General features: G+C 39.4%; 1 protein-coding gene across 15 annotated transcripts in view; it reads right to left on the bottom strand.

Annotated features, from left to right (window-relative positions):
• The window catches only part of LARP1B (La ribonucleoprotein 1B), a 116,779-nt gene extending 104,786 nt beyond the window's left edge, over positions 1-11,993 (bottom strand). For 5 of the 15 annotated variants that reach the window (XR_003316388.4, XM_048212302.2, XM_044384316.3 and 2 more), the window contains exons 1-3: positions 10,849-11,623; positions 2,401-2,459; positions 1,934-1,993 (exon numbers count right to left, since the gene is read on the bottom strand). Coding sequence is in view for 13 of the 15 variants with exons in the window: in XM_048212302.2 (XP_048068259.2) it covers positions 1,934-1,993; positions 2,401-2,459; positions 10,849-11,341 (612 nt within the window). In the remaining 2 variants the exon portion in view is untranslated. Of the gene's footprint in view, positions 1-1,933; positions 1,994-2,400; positions 2,460-10,848; positions 11,739-11,819 lie in introns of those variants that run through there. The other 10 variants (XM_048212300.2, XM_048212305.2, XM_026499319.4 and 7 more) reach the window with 9 other exon arrangements.
• Between the last annotated feature and the right edge of the window lie 10,940 nt (positions 11,994-22,933).

The raw sequence follows: 22,933 nt of genomic DNA, 5'->3' as shown, positions 1-22,933 counted from the left end.
TGGCACCATTAGTCAAGAGAAATGCCAATTAAAACTACAATGTGATACCACCACATACCCGATACAAGTAGATTAAAAGACTGACTATATCGAATATTAGTGAAGATGTGACACAACTACAATTTTCATACACTGTTGGTGGGAATGAAGTTTGGTAGTTTCTGAAAAAGCTAAACAAGTAGCTACCACACAATCCAGCCATTCTCTTCCTAGGTATTTACCCAAGAAAAATGACATAATATATCCATGCAAAATTTTGTACACAAGTGTTTATATAGCAGCTTTATTTTTAACAGCCAAAAACTGGAATCAATACAAATGTCCATCCATAGATGACCAAACATTCCATTCATAAAATGAAATACTACTCAGCAATAAGAAGGAATGAACTAATACACATAACTGACATAAATAAATCTCAAAATAATTAAGCTAAGGGAAAGCCAGGGGAAAAAAGTCATACTGTAGGACTCCACTTACATAAAATTGTAAGAAATGCAAATTAACTATAAGTGACACAAAGCATATCAGTGGTTGCCTGGGTTGATGGGGGGAATATGACAGGGAGATTATAAAGGAGTGTGAAGAAGCTTCTGAGGTAATGGTCCATTATCTTGATTTTGGTGGTGGTTTCACAGGTATATGTATAGGTCAAAACCTAGCAAACTATATACTGCACATGCAGTTTATGATGTTATTTACACACTAATTAAGCTGTTTAAATCAATATATATCCACAACTACAAACCAATAGTGCACAAATTACAAATAGCAAAGTGTAGTATCAAATGAAAACATGTAACCAGATAACCATATATGCTACCGCTCCTCTAAAAAGCCCCTTGATGTCTGGGGCGCATGGGTGGCTCAGTTGGTTAAGTGTCTGCCTTTGGTTCAGGTCATGATCCCAGAGTCCTGGGATCAAGCCCCATGTCGGGCTCCCTGCTCAGTGGGGAGTCTGCTCCTTATCTCTCTCTCACTCATTCTCTCTCTTAAATAAATAAAATCTTTAAAAAAATAAATAAAAAGCCCCTTGACAGAATATCTCAGAAGCATCTTTCAGTTTCTTTCATAGTTTAAATTAAAAATTGGGGCACCTGGGTGGCTCAGTCGGTTAAGCGTCTGCCTTCGGCTCAGGTCATGATCTTGGGATGCTGGGATGGAGCCCCAGTCGGGCTCCCTACTCAGTGGGGAGTCTGCTTCTCTCTTTGCCTTTCCCCTTCCACCCTGCTTGTGCCTCCCACCTCTCTCAAATAAAATCTTTTTAAAAAAATAATTAATTAAAAATCCATTCATTAAACATTTCTTGATTTGATTTGCTATATAAATCCGTGTGTGTGTGTGTATAATCAGCACTTCAATACATACTGAAAAGATTATACATCAAAAAAATATAGCAAATTATGAAATAAAATGGGCTTCAATTTAGACTCTAACAATTAATCTCTTTTGGGGCACCTGGGTGGCTCAAACTGTTGAGTACCAGGACTCTTGATTTCAGCTAAGATCGGGGTCATGGGATGGAGAGCACCACCTCGGGCTCTGAGCTCAGCAGAGAGTCCGCTTGAGATTCTCTCTCTTCCTCTCCCTCTATTCCTCCCTCACGCCCATGCATGGGCATTCTCTATCTCTCTCAAATAATTAAATCTTTTTTAAAAAATTTTAATCTCTTTAATTATAGATATTACATGAAGATAACAGCATGGTAACCACCCCTTCCAAATATAAGATTACCTCCTAAGAATACAATGAGATGAAAATGTGATGAATAAAATCAGGTATCTGAAAAATGGATTAGACTATAAAAGGGATAGCTGCTAAGTTTTCAGCACTTTATTAATGTAATTCTCTAAATGTGAAATAAAATAAATTTTGCATGTTGAAATGAGAATATTTTCCCTTTACTAAGAAAAAGCCTTAAAACAATACTCACTCCAGTGTTCACTAATTCACTTGGTGTTGGCCAATTCGCCATATCGCTGAAATCACTAGCCTAAGAAGTAATAAATAAGTGTTATATCTGCAAATTAGAAATCTTAAGTAGAAAAAATATTTTCTAAAAGTGAAAGCAATTTTAAAAATCACCTACAAACAATTATATGCAGGCATTTGCCAAATTAATTCAAAAACCTCTCCAAACAACAGAACACTGAAATATAATAATGCTTGGGTCTTATGATCTAACGTCTAGCACTATTTAATGACACTAAATTGATTTACATAGGATAACAGAATAAATTAATATACATAGGATCTGGACAAAAGCTACAATTCTCTAGTATATTAACTTTAACCTAACATCAATGATACAACTAGAAGTACACAATATTCTAATAAGAGTTTCTAAAATACCAATTTTCAAAATCAACATAGCTAAGAAGAATATAGCTAAAAACATACCTTGTTGGATTTCTTTGTCTTGGGTTTTCCTGCTTTTATAATTTTGGGGGAACTGAGCTCTAAAAAAAAAAAAAAAAGAAAGAAAGAAAAAGAAAAGAAAAGAAAAAAAAGAAAAACATAGAATTAGTTTTTTCGGGTTTTTTTAGGTTTTACAATTAATTCAATATATTTAACAATTTTAATTTTACAATTAATTCAATATATTTAACAAAATAACTATTATATGAATTTCAGTAAGCCAGTGTCGTCATTTCCAACAAAATCCAAAGTTCTGAAACTCAAATTCTTAACAAGAAGTCAACTACAGTTCAAACAGATTCAAACTGGTATTCACAAATCAAAAGTGAGAAATAATCAGTTTAAACTGACAGACCAATCCTTTTTCTGACAGAATACATGAAAAAATTAGAAACATAACACATTTTAATACAGTAAAGTCAGTAACATTTCCCAAAGGGATACATTTTTCTATATAATTCATACACTGACTTTCATCCAGGACTATCCAAAAATAAATCAGAAGACTTCAAACTCTTTGTCCTTGAAAACAAACAAGTTTAACAACCACAATAGGTTGTATACAGATGAAGTCATAAAAACAATAAGTTTATACAAGACTATCATAGTATCACCACTTGTCCCATCTTGAATAAGACAGTGGTTGACAATAAAATAGATAAAGAGACAAAGAGAGACTGACTCTCTCTCTAAATGAAACTTTACACTATCTTCTAGTTTGGTTCATTACTTAGCAAGATGATCAGATGGTGTATCACCTACCTAAACGTGATCTAAAGTAAATATTGAAAAGCAGAATTGGGATCTGTATCTATAGAAAAACATAATAATCCAGCAAAACATGAACCCAAAAAATCACAGCAATGACCAATTCATAGAATAAAGCAATCTTTGAGTTAAAACTCAGAAGCAAATATTAAAAAGACATAGAGAACTTATCAGAGGAAGAGGGATGAAGGATTAAGATGTCACCAGGGATGGACATAAAAGAATCTTGAATATTATAGTAATTCTATTCCTGAAGCGAAATAACGAGTACACAGGTATTTCTTTTATTCTTCTTTATACTTTAAGTATGCATATATATGTGTATACATGTATAATGTGTAAGAATAAAACATTTCATTAAGAAAAATCAGATTAAAAAATATGGGTAAACAGGACAAAAAATGGGGATAGGAAAAAAAATCTCATTTAATAAAGAACAGTATTTGCCTGAACATTATCTAGAATTTGACTGAAGCATGTTCTATATATACTATGTATATTTTATGAAAGTTATACAATATAGAACATTTGGAGGACTTTCCCCTCAAAGTGGAAAACATGTCCCAAAATAATGCTAAGTAAGTTAAGTGCCTGTTAGTTACAAAATAAAGCCTCATACAAAATATTTGATGAAATGGAAAATAATAAGGAAGAGGGCACCCAAGCAGATTTTACTTAGATTTATTACAAATCAATTAGACATTAATAATCACAAAATTAAGGTCAGAAACTAAAGATAAAAAATTATTCTGACCACATAAAAATAAACTTTTTAACTTCATTACTAAATGACACAATTAAGTTATTAACAAAATTTTTAAAGATACTTGACCATGAAAAAAATTAATAATCTATTGATTTAAAAACCAATACAGTTCCATACTCCACTCAGACATTGATTATAACCTCTAGCTAAACATGAAGAAAAAGTTGGGGAGGAGTATTTATTTCTTTGCACATTTAAAAATTTTAAAAAGGAAGAGATTTTGATTTTAGCAAATTCTTTTGGACTCAAAATTTTGAATTTTTCTTTAAACTTTAATCTCTCAACTTTAATTCCTCCTCAGGAAATTTACATTTAACTCTGAGGCATCAATAACGCTGACATTTTAATGGAGTACCTTTATGTACACACGGTAACAAGGATGTTTATGTACATGTTATCAATATAATAATTTAATCTCATCACAGAGTACCTGACAAACTATGCTGGCCAAGGTGGTTGGATACTCTAGAATACAAACAGTGATTTCTTAACACTTGTTATTAAATGGTCCTTAAGAGTTAATTTACTTTTCTAAGAGGAAGACTTTCCCAGAACATTCCTGTTTCCAAATCCTAATTCCTCCCATGGAAACAATTAAGTTTCCTGATTAATGAGTTTAGGAAAAAAACTGAACCTACGAAGCCAGCATCTTTTCCTCTTTTTCCTTTGGGGGATAGCTGTCCACAAAAAGCAAGCATTGTGGGCTGCTTTTTCATGCGTGTCATCTTCAGAGGGACAGCCTCCTCAACCATATAGGAGAACGTGCCGCAACTGCACATGCAACACCAACCATGTGGACACATTTGTCTAATTCCAAGTTCAACATAAAGAACTCCTGTGTGCTGCTCACTTAGACCACATCATCAACGCAGACTTTTTCATTTTAAAGGATAATAGTAAGCTGGGAACCTGGATGGCTCAGTTGGTTAAGCTTCTGCCTTCCACTCAGGTCATGATCCCAGAATCGTGGGATGGAATCCCGCACTGGGCTCCATGCTCAGCAGGGAGTCTGCTTCTTCCTCTGCCCCTCCCCCCTGCTCATGATCTCTCTCACACTCTCTCTCTCACAGAAGTAAATAACATCTTTAAAAAAATAAATGAATGAATAAAAGGATGATAGTAAGCTGTAAAAATAAATAAGTAAATAAAAGGTTTTTTAAAATCTGAGAGTCACTAAATTCTACTCCTGAAATTAATATTATACTATGTTAACTAAAATTTAACTTAAAACAATAAAAAAAAAAATCTAAGTAAAAGATGAACAGATGATTTTAAAAAGAAATACAGGGGGCTGGGGCAAAATAGGTAAGGGGGGGAGAGAGATACAAGCTTGTAGTTATGGAATGAATACATCATGGGAAAAGGCATAGTATGAGAGGAATATAGTCAATGATACTGTAACAGTGATGTAAAAGGGACAAATGATAGTATAATGTATAAACTTGTCAAATCACTAAGTTGAAACTAATGTAGCATCGTGTCAACTATACTCAAAATATAATTAAATAAAAACAAATGAACATGAAATGGTATTCAATTATACTAATAAAGAAATGTAAACTAAAACAAAACACTTTTTACCCATCATATTGACAAAAAAGAAAAAGAGAATGCCAAGTGTTGGCCAGCCTATACAGAAATGGACATTTTGCAGGGCACGTGGATGGCTCAGTTGGCTAAGCATCTGCCTTCCACTCACGTCATGATCCCAAGGTCCTGGGATCGAGTCCTGCACTGGGGGCTCCATGCTCAGCAGGGAGCCTTCATCTCCTTCTCCCTCTATCCCTCCCCCTGCTTGTGCTTGCTCTCTATCAAATAAATAACATCTTTAAAAAAAAAAAGAAAGAAAGAAAGAAATGGTCATTTCTCTCATGCTGTTAGTAATAGTGTAAAGTAGTATACTCTCTCCAGGGTAATCTGTCATTTAAAATCTATGTACCTCTTAATAAAACAATTCCAATTCTGGGAAATTACCTGGAAAGAAAGACAAGGTACAAAGATGTCTGTATGAAATGAAAGAAGCCTACCAGGTTTTAAAAGTATTTTATATACATATAGAACAGGTAAAACAAGCCTAAGAAAAGTAATTTTAACTAAAAGTTTCCTGTTTTAACTAAAATGGAGGAAATTGCTTTGCATGTTTTTAGAGAAAACGTAATATTGAAAAAGCAAGCCAGCCTAGAAAATTTAAAAAAAAAAAATATGTATAAATTTTTTCCAAACAGATTAAATGTAAAAAAAGCTGCTAGTAGCTTCAAATACATGTATAAATATACATGAACAGTGTGTGATCTTCATCTCTATTTTTCACTATACTACTGCAACTTTTTGAGTAATATTCCAGCACCTTAAACTGTTATTCTTTAACTCTGGGAATCTACAAGCTATAACCTATAATTCTAAATTGATAAGGAAAACAATCCATTTCAAGGGCTTGGTCACAGAAAACAAAAACTGCAACACTATTACCTAGTGAGGTAGATGCAACATCCTTAATTGTTAACAGTGATTTATTGTGCATCATTAGGACTGAAATCCCTTGTTATTCAAACTGTGATATGTGAATCAGCGTCACTGACATCATCTGGGAACTTACTAAAAATACAAAATATCAAGTCCTACAGAATCAGAGCTGCATTTGAACAAGACCCATAGTGGATTCCTAAGCAAATTAAAATTTGAGAGTCATTAATATAATCTGTTCTTTAAAGACTGACTCTGGCTAACCCCATAAGAAAGACATCTGTTACAGCATGACCGCATTTAATCATAATTTTAAAAAGATTTTTTTCAAATTAATAAAGTCCATACATTGAGTACCATTTAAAAGAAAGCTATTGTTGTGGACAATACACAGACATCAAGAAGACAGCCTTTGCCTCAAAGAACATTACAAACTAGAACAAGAGATAAAACATGTGAATATGTAAGTGCCCAGTACAAGCCACTTAGGGATAATTTCTGTAAGAGAGCTATGAACTATTAAAGGGAGAGCATCTCAGAGAGGCCAAGAAGACCACATACAAAGTTAGCATTTGACTTATTTTTCAGGGATAAAGAGAATTAAAACAAAGGGAAGGATAATGACCAAAACCTTAACATGCAAGAAAACCTAAGGCATTTATCCAAAACACAGGGTACATAGAAGGGAACATAAACAAAAAGCTAGAAAGGTAGGATAAGACCAGACACATTAGAGGTTCCCTCCCAATTTAAGTACTCTCTTCTCTTGTTAACAACTAATATACCAATGTGTAGGATATTTAAGTAGGTTTTTTTGCGGGGGGGGGGGGGGGAGATGCAACGTGACAGGGACAATTCTACTCACTTTAATTTTTATGGCTATAATCTTTTTTTTTTAAGATTTTATTTTATTTATTTGACAGAGAGAGAGAGACAGCCAGTGAGAGAGGGAACACAAGCAGGGGGAGTGGGAGAGGAAGAAGCAGGCTCCCAGCAGAAGAGCCTGACATGGGGCTCGATCCCAGAACTCCGGCATCAAGCCCTGAGCAGAAGGAAGACGCTTAACAACTGAGCCACCCAAGCGCCCCCATAGCTATAATCTTTAGCAAAGTTTTAATTAAGAAAATGTGCTGAAAATTACCAATATTTCACATAATTTTATATTTAAGGGAGAAAGTAGTAAAATGCCGTTTTGCTACAGTGAGTGCTTTAAAAAACATTTTAAAAACTATTTAATTCTCGTACTCTATAAGTGGGAGTATTGCTCTGTACAGTCACTTTAGAGAGTAATCTGTCAACTAACAAATACCCTGTGACCTAACAATTCCAATTCTCATTATCTATCCTAGAGAAAGTGAGACATATATGCAAGAGGTATGTAACTTTTAAAGTAGGCTCCACCCTCAATGGTGGTGGGGGGGTTGAACTCACTACCCCAAGTTCTGACTGAGCCAGCCAGATGCCCCCAAACTCACTTATTGTAAAGACAAAAAATAAAAAGGGTCAATCAACTTTAAATGAAATGGAAGATGATATTATGTTCTAAATGCATATACAAAACACTATATTTGGAAGTAAGACCTAAAAGAATATTCAGTAAACAGGTAGCATGATTATCTCTTTTCTTGAAGGAGACATCAAAATTTCTGTTTTTACAAGGAGAATGTATTTATGTATCATTTATATAACTTACTTAAAATGTTTTTAGGGTAATAATAAGCTTATTTGAGGTTTCTGGGAAGCAGACATTAAGAAAAAGGAAAGTTGGTGAGGTCAGAGAAGACTAAAGATGAAAAAGATGGAAAAATCAGTATTTTTATATACCATGTTTGAGTAAAAGAACTGAAATTATATTAGAAAGCTTTTTTTTTCATATGCAGAATACAGCCATAGCCACAAGTAAGAAATTAATAAATCCCATACTGTGATTTTAATACAGGTCTCCAAAATAAATGTACTTTAAACAAGGTTAGGACAGATTGGGGGACAATCCTTTCTGGTCTCCTGACTGAATTCAAAACTGCTGTGACACTATTCTAGGCCTCTTGGATGAACCAGGCTTTGGTTGAAAAGAAGCCTTATCTAGATTAAGAGAAACAGCAATACACAGGCCAAAACCATCCTAAAAGTGGAATAAAGTGTCTCAGAAGGGCTGAAGAAGCAAAAATGATTCACTTGCAGTTCAATTAGAACTGCAGGTTCTAACAGAGAAAATTCATGATTATCTGTCCCAAAATAATCCTTTTCATTTCCTATAATGTTCCCATCTCTGATAATAAACTCTCTGGCAAAATTTTGTGGATGAAATCTCCACCTCATTAAGAGAGTGATAGTAGATCCAGGTTTGGCCAGGACAAGCATGGTTTAAGTCTGTTGTTTCAGCGTAATTAATATCCTTCTCTGGGCCTCTCTAGTATCCTGGTTTGTAGGATAAATTATACAGGCCCCCTACTAATAGATTATCGCTGGTTTGCACCTACTCTGAACCTTAAAGGTCCTCTGCTATATCACTGTTTTTAAAGTTGCAAATTTGCTTAGGAAAACAGGAAGCCAAGGCACCCCAGGTTATAGATGGCACTCTGGTATTGACTGGAAGAGATGAATTACACCCATTTCATTCATTTACAAGGCCCAGAAAAACTGCCAAAAGTTGACTAGCTAGTTAGTAACAATATCTGCATTTGAACCCAAGTCTCTCAGAACAGTGCATTTCTACACCATAATCTCTAAATTACCAACTACAAATAGAAGTTGTTGTAGCACAGCCAGTACTGGGGAGAGTTTTTAAGTTACTACACTACTCCAAGTAGTGAAGAATGGTATTCCCCTAAGCACAGAATGGATTCCAAGAACAGAAAGAACTGCCTACAGAGAGACATCAGCAAAATCGAAATTCCCATGAACCACAACATAGCTCAAGCACCACCTTGTTCTTAACCTTCAACAAAAATTAAGATCCCCAATGAAGGCACCTGAGGTTAATTAAACTGTTAAATACTTTTCAAAAGGACATTTCCAATTAAGATTCCTGAGTCTTACCTTGAAAGTTTTAAAAGGTGTCAAATTAACTTTACAATCAAAAAAGTTCATTTTTTGGTAGTTCACTGAATATAGATTATAATTGTGTGTAAGTCTAGAAGTAGGGAGGTTGGACAGCCCATTAAGGTTCATTAAGAGCTTTCTTTGTCTTTGCTAAATTTATGGAGATAACGCCTTAAGATTTTTGTTTCCTTCAGTTAGTGATAGTAGTAAACAAACAAATCTTTGCAGCTAGGAGAATGATGGTAATATTAAATTTAGAACAAATTTCTAAGTAATTTTTTCTGCAAGTGTCAAAATGTATCAAGAATGATGGGTATTACCATGTAAAAGCTAAAGAAATTAACACTTAACTCACTCTACTGGAGTTCCTCTGAAGAAATGTTAATATACCTGCAATATAATGTATTTATAACAATCACCTTACAGTTATACCACATCCTTTAATTCACTTGATCCTCACAACCCTGTAAACATGCTCACATCTTCCCCATTTTATTGTTAACCTTTAATTTTAAGAAAAGTGAAGATATGCAAGTAAGCAGCTGTAATTTCTATATAAAAAGTTCAATTAACTTACTAAAACGTAATTTAGAAAATAAAGCTAGGAGATACTACTTTGTTATTTAGTATTTCCATTTAAACTTAAAAAAAAAAAAAAACTACAACCAAAATAAAGCACCCAGGGCCATTCCGTATTGGTCAGCTCTCAAATGCTGCGGCATACTCTAACCTCCTCTGAAGAGAAGGAGGGCTAACCGAATGTTAAGACTATAACCTTTACCTAATGTGCAATCCACTCTCACGTCAACTATCCTGTTCAATTATTTTCCACCACTATCATAATTCCAAGCATTTTGTTAGTAACTACAGTATAGTATCATTTTTAACATGACTATTTCTTGTTTCCAAACCAGATTTTCAGCTTATCAATTATTTCACAACGAAGAAAATTACAATCGCGCTTCCACTTATAAATCCCCTTGTTCCGACTTGCTTCACCCCCCCCCTTTTTTTTTACAAGTCCACGAAAACTCTTCTATAGGATGAACTGCACTATCTACCTAAAGTTAGCTTTCTCAAGTCACAACCACGTTGTGGGGGAAGGAGGGGGCAAAACTCAATGGAGGCCGCGCCAGCCGAGCGGCTCAGCTACGTTACTCCCGCAGTGCCCCCACCAGTCAAGGAGAACCCGAGGTCCCACCTCTTCCTGCCGCTCCCTTCCCAGATGTCCATTTATGTAAATAGGCAGAGTGAATGACACCTTGGAACAAAATACCTCCGACTGTCAGGGAACGGAGGCCTGCCCCTCCCCCAGCCCCACGACAGCCTCTACAGCCAAGCGAATCACCTCCGCACATACCCTCCCAGTGCCCACCGCAAAAACCACAGACCTGCCTCCAGGGTTTCCAGTGGGGACGGCGCTGGTCCCGTCCCGGCAGGGGACAGGTGTTGGGGAGGCTTTTTGGTCCAGGGGTTCTCCTTAGGCGGCGGCGGCAGCTTTTCCTCAGGGCCGGTGGCCGCCTCATCCTCCAAGGCGTCCTCGGCCGGCGGGTCCCTCGGCAGCGGTGGCAGGGGTTCCCCGCTGAAGGGGCCCCCGGGCCCGCGCGCCTTGTGCGCCAGGTGCAGCGCCAGGGGTCTCACGGGCACGGCCGCCTGGGGCACACTGTGCCCCAGCACCAGGGCCGGCGACGGCTCTCCCCGCGCACCCGCGATGATGGCTGTCGCGGCCCTCTCTTCACTCGCCGCCTCCTTGCCCTCCCGTTCGGGCGGGGACAGCTGCTCGGCCTGCCGACTCGCCGTTACCAACAGCGACTCCTTCTCAGCAGCCACCGCGGGTAGCTCTCCCCGAGAGTGAGCGGCGGGCACCGCGGCGCGAGCAGACATCGTCCCCTTGCCCCAGCCACCCCAGCCGGGGGGGGGCCTGGGGCCAGGGAGTCCGACTGCCCGTCTCTCCGCCGGGAAACCGACTGGCTCCGGCCTGGGGCAGAAAACCCGAAAGCCCGGCCGCCACTGCAGCCCGCGTCGGCCGACGCCGTGCAGCGCCCGGCGTGCCGCCCCTCCCCGCGTGGAACGGAGCGCTAACCGCCCGCCGGCCCAGCCCGCCTCACAGGCGCACGCCCCGAGCCAGCCAACAAGCGCCGGGAGCCGCAGCCCGGAGCCGCGAGCCCTCACCTGGCGCGGGCAGTGGCAGAGGCGCTGCAAGTAGGGGCTGGAGGACCTCTAGCGGAGTCAAGGAGGCGCGTGCCCCCACAGCCGGTAACTGCTCGAGGGGGCGGGGGCGGAGGCGGGGGCGTGGAAGGGGCGGTCCCAGAGGACAGGGTGGGGGCGGGGCCTCCCGGAGGAGCGTGACGTGGCTACTCACCCGCTCTTGCCCTAGCCAGGCCGCCGCCTGCGGTGATTGACTGACGAGCCGGTCTGGGTGCTGCCCGGCCTAAGCGCCGGCCCCGCCCCAGCGGCCAGCCGAGGGGGAGGGAGGGCGAACTGGACGATTCCGGCGCTCGCGGGCTACCGCAGCCCGGACTGCGGGAGCAGGGGCGGGGCGCTCACCGGGCCTCTGTGACTCGCAGCGCAATGGCTTGCGCTCTGCCTGGTGCGGGCGAGGGGCGGGGCGGCCTACGCACGTGGCGCCCGACGGGCGGGGGCGGTCGCTTTGCCCCAGGCCAGGACGCTAAATTGAGGAGGGGTTGTCTTTGCGGGCGACCCTGGGCCAGTTCCTTGCGGGCCAGGGTCCCGGAGGAGGTCTTTTGCTCTCTGTGTCAGTCGCTTTGCCCGATGAAAAAGTTTCCCCCTGAGGTTTTGGGGCACCTCGATCACTTGTAATCCTGAGCCACGTCCAGAATGGAAATTGTGTAATTTGTAGGTAACTGTTTATGAAACCTTTGCCCAGGCAATTGGTTTAGTGCACTTCCCGCCTTCATTTCCACCCTCGAATGAAATATTTTTAAAGTGCTCTTGAGTAAAACAAATGGTTAATGTTTCGGCAACTTGTTGTCGTTGTTGTTACATGTTCCTTTAATTTGTAGCGATAACACTTGTTTACAAATTAACCATGTTTCCCAGTATTTTCTCCTGGAATGGATATATGTTTAAAAGGTACAAATACGTTTTGACTAACTCCAGTAAGAGCTTTCTATTTGGCACTGAAATTAAGTGAGTGATAATATTGATTTCATGGGCGTGGATTTATAAGTTACTAAATGTTTATGTTCCTGTGCAGGGTCGCTGAAAATGGGTTTGACCCAATGAAAATGTTTTCACCGAGGGACACCCCCCAAAAAATATTCTGTGTCTGGCATTTGTATGCACTTGGCAGTGGGTCCCTCCTGGCTTCTTTTAGGGCTGCCAAACTAGGCAGAGAGCTTATACAGGACTCTTCTCCCAGAGGTCTCACTTCAATCACATTAAACCCTAGATAAATGTTTATATTTACTCAAAAGTTGTACTAGGGGTAATTTTTATATTTTCCTAAGGTTAGTGAACTATTCATACAACAGTTATAAATAAGACCTTTCTTGCTCTCCATATCACTGATTTCCGATTTGTCTGACCCTAAGCAACCTTCGGAACCCATTACCAGTAAATAAGTACTGTACTTCCCTATATTCCCAAGGAGGCACCATCTTCACTAGCTCTGTTATTGGTAAAGCTTTGTTTTGTTAACTATCAACTAGCTGCTTTTCCTGTTATAATCAGCCTTTTGGAGTCCTGCCAGGTAATGCTGGTTTTGTTTACAAAAGCTCAGCAACAAGTTGAAGCTGGATGTGACTCAGAACACATTCTATTTTACCATCTTTTTTTTTTTTTTTTTTACGATTTATTTATTTAATCTGTCAGAGAGAGCGAGGGAGCACAAACAGGGGGAGTGGCAGGTAGAGGGCGAGCAGGCTCCCCGCTAAGCCAAGAGCCTAATGCTGGACTTGACCTTACGACTTTGGGATCACGACCTGAGCCGAAGGCAGATGCTTAACTAACTGAGCCACCCAAGTGTCCCTTTACCATCTATTTAAGTACAGGTGAATTAAAGACTGATTCTGTTGAAGAAAAGGTTATGGAATGGTTTTCCGAAGTTAGATTCATATGGGCTACCTAACCATGGTTGGTGGTTTTGTTTATCGCTGTTTTATTTTGTTTTGTTTTGTTTTGAAGAATTGTAAAGGTGCTTTATTGAAGAAACACAGGACTTTCTTGGAAATAGGTTGTGTTTGCCGGAAGAGAAGAACTGGAGGGTAAATGTATACTCAAAAGGTCTCTAAAGAATTCAACAGTTGAGGGTTGCCTGGGTGGCTTAGTTGGCTAAGTATCTGCCTTTGGCTCAGGTCATGATCCCAGGGTCCTGGGATTGAGTCCCATATTGGGCTCCCTGCTTGGCAGGTTGCCTGCTTCCCCCTCTCCCTCTGCTGCTCCCCTGCATGCATGCTCTCTCTCTCTCTTACAAAAAAAATCTTAAAAAATATATATATATTCAACAGTTGGTATTTGGGGGCGCCTGGGTGGCTCTGTCGTTGAGCGTCTGCTTTCGGCTCAGGGCGTGATCCTGGCATTCTGGGATCGAGCTTGGCGTTGGTCTCCTCCGCTGGGAGCCTGCTTCTTCCTCTCCCACTCCCCCTGCTTGTGTTCCCTCTCTCGCTGGCTGTCTCTCTCTCTGCCAAATGAATAAATAAAATCTTTTAAAAAACAAACAAACAAAAAAAACAGTTGGTATTTGGGGATCATCACTGTAATGCAGTGCCGCTAATGTCAGTGAAGGGAGTTGGCAATTTTTTGTCCTTCTTTTAAATACGTATTAAAAACTCCTATTTCCACATAACAGCCTCTTGGAAACAACTTCACCTATCTTCTATTTGCCTCTCCACCCTCTTCCTGTCCTTGTGCCAGGCAGGGCTGACCTGTCCAGATTGCACCAATGGATTCTCTCACAGTCCTTGGTATCTCAATGGGTTCAGGCAGTAGGAAGAGATAGGAGGCCAGAAGATAGTGAGGTCATAGTCCATATTCTGCAAGCTGGTGTATTTCATATTCACCCAGGATTAACTGCAGAACCCTCTCTGTTCAGTTAATCTCTCCAATTCTTCTCTTTGTCCCTTCAAGCCTAGTAATAACTGTAGTCCTTGGGATACTGCATTATCTCTTGTTGGTTTCCTTGACTCGGGCTGCACCTCTGTAAGTCACCCTTTTAATAACTCTATTCTAAAAAGTATGCAGTTTCAGCTTTCCATCTGATTTTTTTAAAGATTTTATTTTTAAGTAATCTCTACACCCGATGTGAAACTCAAACCTACAACCCTGAGATCAAGGGCCACATACCCCAACGACAGCCAGCCCAGGTGCCCCCATCAGATTTCTGATGGGACCTTGACTGACCTAATTTGCCTTAGCTGAAACTCCATTATGTTGTCGTTTGGCCTTTGCTGCTAATTGCCCGATTCCTCCTCTGCTTCTTAGTTCAAAATAGGGAAGAAAGACAAATTGGCTCAATTTCTTTTTTGTAGCCAAATCATTATCCATCTTCCTATGGATTATTTGCCCTTGAGTAGAGTCCCCATCTAGCCTGGAGGAACAAGTTATTTGGTTCAAAACACTACCATCAAGGCAATTAGGTCGGGAGAGCCGGTCAGTAGGAATGTGAGAGGGGTACATCCTTTAACCAAGTTTTCTTCCCTTTTCCCTGTCGTAGTGAATGGCACCACATTCCAGTCCCTGTAACCTAGCAGTCATCCTTTCACCTCACCTTTCCTTCACTCTCCATAATGCATTCCTTTACAAATATTTCTCAAGCATCTGCCAGGCAGTGTTCTAGGCACTCACCAAGACCAGTACCTCCTCAGTGTCAAGTCCTGCTTTCTCCACTGCCAACATTCTACTCCAGGATGCCGCCATACTTATGGAATACTGTCACACCCTCTTAACTGGCCTCTCTACCTTCACTTAGATCTATTTGATAAATTCATAAAGGTTACATGAGATACTACCTGTAAAATGCTTTCCAAAAACCTTCGCTCAATGATACTACCTATTTTTATGGCTTTTAAATTCACAGACTTAACCAGGATAAATAATCTTAATTTTACTGAACTACCAAGAGGCCTGGTTTGTTTGTTTGTTTGTTTATTTAGTAATGGAAAACTCATATAGAATTTTCTTTTCCAAGAAGGGAGAATGGTTCTCTGGACCCTCAGAAGTTATGAAACACCTAAAGTAACGCTCCGTATACAAATTTGGTGATCCCTTTGTTCAAATGAGCCTTTAAAAGATGAATCTTGTTTTTCCCCCATTTAGAGTATGCTTATGTATTGTCAGATGATTGAACCTACTCTTTCACCCCCTCCCCCTGGTGTCTTAGTAAATTAAAGTCCCATAAGAACATCAAGATCTTTGTTATTATTACCAGTGCAATTTAGCTTCAAGGTGGTAAAAACCCAATATACAAATAGCTGTACTGTATGCTAGAGAAGTTTGAAAGAATGCATTAGATATACATTATTTCAAAGTCCTGCAGTCCAGGAAGAAGATAAAACTGAACCCAGAGATTCTTTTTAACTTCTTATAAAATAGCCATTTTCAAAAAGATTGATTTTTTTTAAAGATTTTATTCATTTTTTGAGAGAGAAAGAACAAGTGGGGTGGGAGAGTTGGGGGGAGAGGCAGAGGAAGAGGGAGAAGCAGTCTTCCTCCCAGAAGGGAGCCCGATGTGGGGCTTTGTGCTCCATCCCAGGACCCCGGGATCTTGACCAGAGTGAAAGGCAGTCATTTAACCAACTAAGCCACCCAGGCACCCCAAAAAGATGGATTTTTTAGGAAGATATTCTGAACCATCCTTACCTCCAAGTTACAGAGCCTTGGGCCCTGTTTATCAGAATAATAGCTTTCATTATGAGCTGAATGCTCAGATAAGTACTGCATACTTCCAATTATCTTTAACCTTCAAGGCAGGGTCTATGCTAATGTGTGTTTGAAAGACTTTGCACCTTCTTTTCAGTAAATAAATATCAATCTTAGATACAGTGAAAATAAAAGTACCTTTAGAAATTTTTGCTCTATTTTTACTTAACTGTATCATACAAATATGTAAAAACACTGTGCTCGCTATGCAAACATACGTTCAAAACAAATCTAGGCTAACTTTCAGCCAGATTGCTGTTCCTAAGTGGGTTGCTCTCTTTACTTTTTAGGTAGGTTTTAATAGACTAGTGTAACCGAAGTAGAAACTCTAAAAAGAAGTGTCTTTTTTTTTTTTTTTAAAGATTTTATTTATTTATTTGACAGAGAGAGACAGGCAGGGAGAGAGGGAACACAAGCAGGGGGAGTGGGAGAGGAAGAAGCAGGCTCCCAGCGGAGGAGCCCGATGCAGGGCTCGATCCCAGAATGCCGGGATCATGCCCTGAGCCGAAGGCAGACGCTCAACGACTGAGCCACACAGGCGCCCCTAAAAAGAAGTGTCTTGTCTAAGAACTTTTGGCCAACAATAGCTAAGGTTGATTTTCGTGTCACACTACTTAGTCTTCTTTTTTTTACAATAACTTGTAATAACACAAGTGATAGGAAGTAATATTTAATCTTTTAAAATAATACTCTAAAAATAAACTGTAAGTAAAGGAAGCATAACTTTTTCTTTTCCAGTTTTCAAAGAACAGGACTGTCAAACAATAAGGTTAGTAATCTGTCTGAATTCCTCCTACTATCCAGTTATATTTAATATTAGTATAGCCTTATAAATACTAGTGATGAAGGATAGTTGGAAGGAAGGCAGGCAGGGACAAGGGGGGCCCCCCACCCTAAGAGGAAACCACCCTTAAAAAGATTTTACACCACCTTGGAAGGAGCCCTCCACTCTTTTCCATTTGATAGATACATGATAAAAACTGATTGGATGACAGGCACAGGTTAATTAGATTAAAACAGCCCTCCAACAAGCCCATAAAAATAACCCTACACTTAGAACCTCTCATGGCAAAAAAGAAAAAGAAAAAGAAAGAAACCCTGATGGCAGCCCTCTAGGGTTCCCTCCCTCTTTGGGAACTTTGTACTCTATCATTCAATAATCTTTACTGTCACTCAATAAACCCTGCTTTGCTGCCCACCATTCTTCCTCTGGTCTACCTCTTCATTCTTCGAAGCAGCGTGACCAAGAACTGCGGGCGCTAATGAAGAAGAAATCCTGTAACATGAGCACAACAAAGATGAGATCTTTAAATTCAAGTTCAGATGAACTTTGGTGGTTGACATCAGAAAAAATAAGCTTTGTAGAGAAATTAAGAAAAAGTTCTCAGCTTCTTAATACTTCTGACTTATTTTAATCGATTGAATAAATGTTCACTGAGAGCTTACTGTAGTTCAAGTTCAGTAACTAGACTGGACCCTGGGGATGCCAATTCAGGAACTTACACAGAGAGGCAGAATGCATTGGGCAGTGACTTTCATACCTCATGAGTTGATATGTACAATTGAACCAGAGGTTTCACAAACCACTACTTATCCTTACTAAATGAATACATTCTTATGTGATCCATTCTGTTACATTTCACTTTTTTTTTATGATTTTATTTATTTATTTGACAGAGAGAGGGAGAACACGAGCAGGGAGAGCAACAGGCAGAGGAAGAGGAAGAGGGAGAAGCAGGCTTTCCGCTGAGTAGGAAGCCCGATGCGGGGCTCAATCCCAGGACCCTGGAATCATGACCTGAGCTTAATGGACTGAGCCACCCAGGAGCTCCTCCATTTCACTTTTTTTTAAAGCACTAAATTAATTGTACAGATTGTACCCTACAGTTTAAAAAATGACAGTAGCACAATGATTAAACTAAAACTAGATTATCTGGGTTCAAACTGATGAGGGAGCAGAAGGCTAGCTGAAGACAAAGGAAGCACAGGCCATCCCAGACAAAGGGGACTCTTGACTCTCTCTCACTATTCTTCCTAAATAGATGTGGGGGCTTCTGCCTCACTCATTTCCCAGGTTAATGGCCATAATGGGAGCCAACTGTGGTTAGACTACCTTGGGACGGGGACTTTAAGGAATATTCCCAAGCAGCTGCTGAAACTCCCTTTGTTCTGGGGAAGTTCCCGGACTTCTCTGGCCCCACATGGATTGCCTATTCCCCCTTGTTGGAGGGATAACATGTCATCTGCTCCTCTGTTGGAGCTGATGAACTCTAGAACTGGGAACCCTTTCTCTGCCTTCTGGCACTTGGCCTCCTCTGTCTCCCCCTCCCCCTTCTTTCTGCACCACCTCGGGTGCGGCCCATATAACTGGCTTCTAGACCATCCTCGGTGCCTTAGGCACGATGGTTCCTTGTCCCTTCACTGTCAAGGAGCAAGAAGAGTACCCCCTGGACTTAACACCACCCACTCGAGATTTCCCTACCAGTGTCTCAGGTAAAAATTGAAAATTGGGTGAGTCCAGAAGGAATATATTCAGTATTTAAACTAATTTAAGTTTGAAGGTTTAATTACGATAGGCATGTCTTTAAAGTTATAAGCATTAAATGTAAAACTTTTATCCTGTCGAGGTTTGCTGAAGGTAGAATAAACTCCTGTTAACTCTGTTGCCATTTGTTAGCAAAAAGATGACCTAAAATGATGGTTAATTTTGTCTGACTCAAAGTTTTCATGGGTAACTGTTAAGATAGTTTTCAAAGTCTTTGGTAACCTGAAACTTTAAAGTTTTGCTTGGATGATAAATGGGATTAAATTCATTGGACACCGAGGTCTTTTCCAAATAGGATAAAGTGTTAAATCATTGATTACTGAATGTAGGTATACAGGTTTGTGCTTCTGACTACTTATTGCAAGAAACTAATGATTATTTTAAGTCTGTTGGTGGACATGTTTTGTGCTTAACTGATTCATATTTGCTGTCGAAAAAAGTTCTGGTGTAACAGCTCACAGTTGGTTCTACCTAGTTTTCACTGGAGGCTAAGGTTTCTAAGAATGCAAAATTCTGCTAAATGAAATGAAAACTAATGGGAATAAGGGAAACAACCCTGTATGTAGAAAAGTAGGAGATATGTAAGAAAGATGTATGGAATAGGAATGCATTTTTGTTGAAGGTAAATGAAAGTAGTTTTGTCCTTAAAAAGATGGTGGTTTGGAGAGAAAGGGCTTGACAAAATCTGAATGCAAAGGAAAGTTGTAGAAGGCTTGTGAAGGGAAATCTTTGGAAAGGAAGTTTAGGTGTGGTCAGGATGGACTAAGATTGAAATTAAGGGATTTTAAAAGTACACTCATGTAAGATTGAAATTCTCTCTCTGTTCAAAAAATGAAGTTTTCTTGAATTACTGGTCTGCTCTTGATAAGAATGCAAACAAAGGTTTTTTGTTTTTTTTTTTTTCTTTCGCCTGTCCGGAAAACCAGTTTCTATGCTTTGTCATTATCAGGTCTTCGCATTTGGTTAAAACTTCTCAATAGTAAAGGAGCTAAGTTTTGCTAACAACTATAGAACCCTACACGTTTGCCTTTCAAATCTCTTATTGTCACCTTGGTTAAATAAAAATAATTTTTGTAATGATCTGTAATCCTATTTAGGCATGTGCTTAAACTTTCTAAGGTTTCAAGAATTTTCACAAGATTTAAATTGTAAATGGAAGTCTCTTTGATTCATTAGGACTTTTTATTTGGTATATTAAGTTACTCCGGAAATAGTGTTAAACAAATGATAAGTCTTAGGTTACATTTCGGTAAATGCTATAACTATTCTAGAGATAATATGCAATTCCTAAAGTTTTAGTGTTTTAATATAAGGTCATCATTTGATATTTTAATTATTGAAGTGTTGTGTGTCACAGAAATAACCAGATTTCTTTGCTAGCCATGTTGTAACCTCAGATCTTTAACCTTGTCCATTTTTGAGTCTTGTCATTTATAGTTATTGTTCCATCTTCAAGGAGATTCATAAAAAGGACTTTTAGGACAAATACAGGTATTCGATATCTTTAAGATTAAAACCGAAATGGGTAAGAATTTCCAAAACTAACTTAAGCTGCATTCAAATTAAACAAGAGTTAGTAACATGGGACTAAATGAACTAAAAAGATAATTATAGTTTTGTGACTCTTGTTTGAAACATTGCTGGTTCTCTAATGTTTGCTCTCCCAGATTAGGGAAACTTTCTCTCACGATTTCTATGACTTATAAAAATATGATAAAATATTCATTTGTAAACAAATTGATACACTTAACTTCTCTCTACCTGAACCTTCTAAAATTCAGAAGGTTTCAGTCAGTAAATATTCTTCCATGGCAATCATAGTCATTTGCGTAAGTTCAATAAGAATCTGTTCTTGTAGCAGGACAACATTGGAAACATTGGTTATTTTACCAAGGCTTTGACTGGAATGTCATATTTGAGAGGGGCATGCATAGACTCAGATATGACCAGAGACCTTTGAGGAGTTAAGGTTGACTTTATGAAACCTGGAGCTGTAAAACCCCTTGGAAATGTTGGCCTGATCCCTTGCTTACAGAGTTTCCAGCAGCCTCACCATGTGAGTAAAGAATGTCACTTCCTGGCAGGTGCAGGAACCTCAGGATACGTTGGGGCCCTCGTGAAGAGGAGTCTGCCCACATCTACAGGTATTACATACATGTCTGATGGCAAGTACTTGGCTTGGCTTCTGTCCTGGAGAGGCTACTAAAAGTTCAACCTAGAGATTCCTTATAAAAGTTCCAGCGAAGCAGATTCTAAAGGATCTATATGATCAATCACTATTCTTGCTGAGCTTATATAAATAATTACGCCAGGTTTGTTAAAATTAGGACTTGTTTTGCAAACATTAGTCTTGATTTGGCTGTCTCTGAAAATGAGGATTATTTTAGAGAGAAATTATGTTTCAGTAACCCACCTTTGTGGATGTTAAATCCTAGTTTTGATTGTCCTTAAATGTTGTTTACTTAAGCTAGACAACTTGAGGTAAACTTCAGAGAAATAGCTTTTCTATTTCTACACAATAGCTCATGTATAGGCAATCTTCTTGCTTGTTATTCTGTAGGGTTAATGGGACCCCATGGGCATATGCACTGAGCGTGGAGTCTGCTTAAGATTCTCTTTGTCTCCCTCTCCCTTTGCCCCTCCCCCTGCTTGTGCCTGTGTGCACACATGCACATGCTCTCTCTCTTTCAAAGAAAAAAAAGTATGAGGAATATGATTATTCATGGTAATGACTCAAGAATTTGCCTGTGAATGCTCAGAGAATCATAATAATTTGCTTATGTTTTGAATAATTGCCCTGTGTATGTACTCAGTTCTCTCATCTATAAAATGGGGATAATAATGGTACCTACCTCATAAAGTTGTGAAAATTAGAAGAGTTAATATATGTAAAATACTTGATACACGACCTAGTCCATGATGTTAAAAACTATCAAAATGTTACATATTGTTATATATTGTTGTTGCTCCGGGTATGTGGTGATAGAAAGGGGACAGTGTTTTTAAAAATTTATAAATTAATTGACCAGTGATATACTATATACAACTGGCCCTTGAACAACATGGGTTTGAACTGCACAGATCCACTTATACATGGTTTTTTTTTTTTTAAACAATAAATATACATATTGTCTGTAAATGTATTTTCTCTTCCTTGTAACTTTCTAAGTAACATTTTCTTTTCTCTAATTTACTTTATTATAAGAATACAGTATATATTGGGACACCTGGGTGGCTCAGTTGGTTAAGCGTCTGCTTTTGGCTCAGGTCATGATCCTAGAGTCCTGGGATCAAGTCCTGCATCGGGACTCCTTGCTTGGCAGGGAGCCTGCTTCTCCCTCTGTCTGCCGCAACCCCTGCTCCTGCTCTCACTCTCTCTCTCTGACAAATAAATAAATAAAATCTTTTTTTTAAAAAAGAATGCAGCATATAATACAAATAATAACAAATATGTGTTAATCAACTGTTTATGTTATTAAGGTTTGGGGGAGTCAAAGGTTATACACAGATTTTTGACTGAGCAGGGTCAGTATCCCTAACCCCCACATTGTTCAAGGGTCAACCGTATTAATATGTTGCTAGTATTTTCTTGAAATGATAGTGCCGTGGCTCCCAAACTTGAACATTTCTCAAATTGTTGACGGATGTATCTGTCCGTGATAGATACAGTACACGAATATAAAGATGCCTACTAATTCCCTTGCTCTCCATTGCTCTTGATTCTACGATGGCCAAACCTGGCTTCCCATTAAAACTTGCCTATAGGGATGCCTGGGTGGCTCAGATGGCTGAGTGTCTGCCTTCAGCTCGGGTCATGATCCCGGGGTCCTGGGATCAAGTCCCACATCAGGTTCCTTGCTCAGCGGGGAGCCCGCTTCTCCCTCTGCCTGCTGCTCCCCCTGCTTCTACACGCACAACCCTCTCTCTCTCTCTGACAAATTAAAAACCAAAACCAAAAAAAAAAAAAAACTTCCCTATAGATAAAGGATATGTAGATCAGTGAAGACCAGAATCTAAATCATTTAATAGTAGGTTATTCTCTGAAGAACACT

Source organism: Ursus arctos, unplaced genomic scaffold, assembly GCF_023065955.2.
Source record: "Ursus arctos isolate Adak ecotype North America unplaced genomic scaffold, UrsArc2.0 scaffold_11, whole genome shotgun sequence".
NCBI lineage: Eukaryota > Metazoa > Chordata > Mammalia > Carnivora > Ursidae > Ursus > Ursus arctos.
Note: the sequence above shows the minus strand (reverse complement) of the source record. Positions and strands in the feature narration are given on the sequence as shown.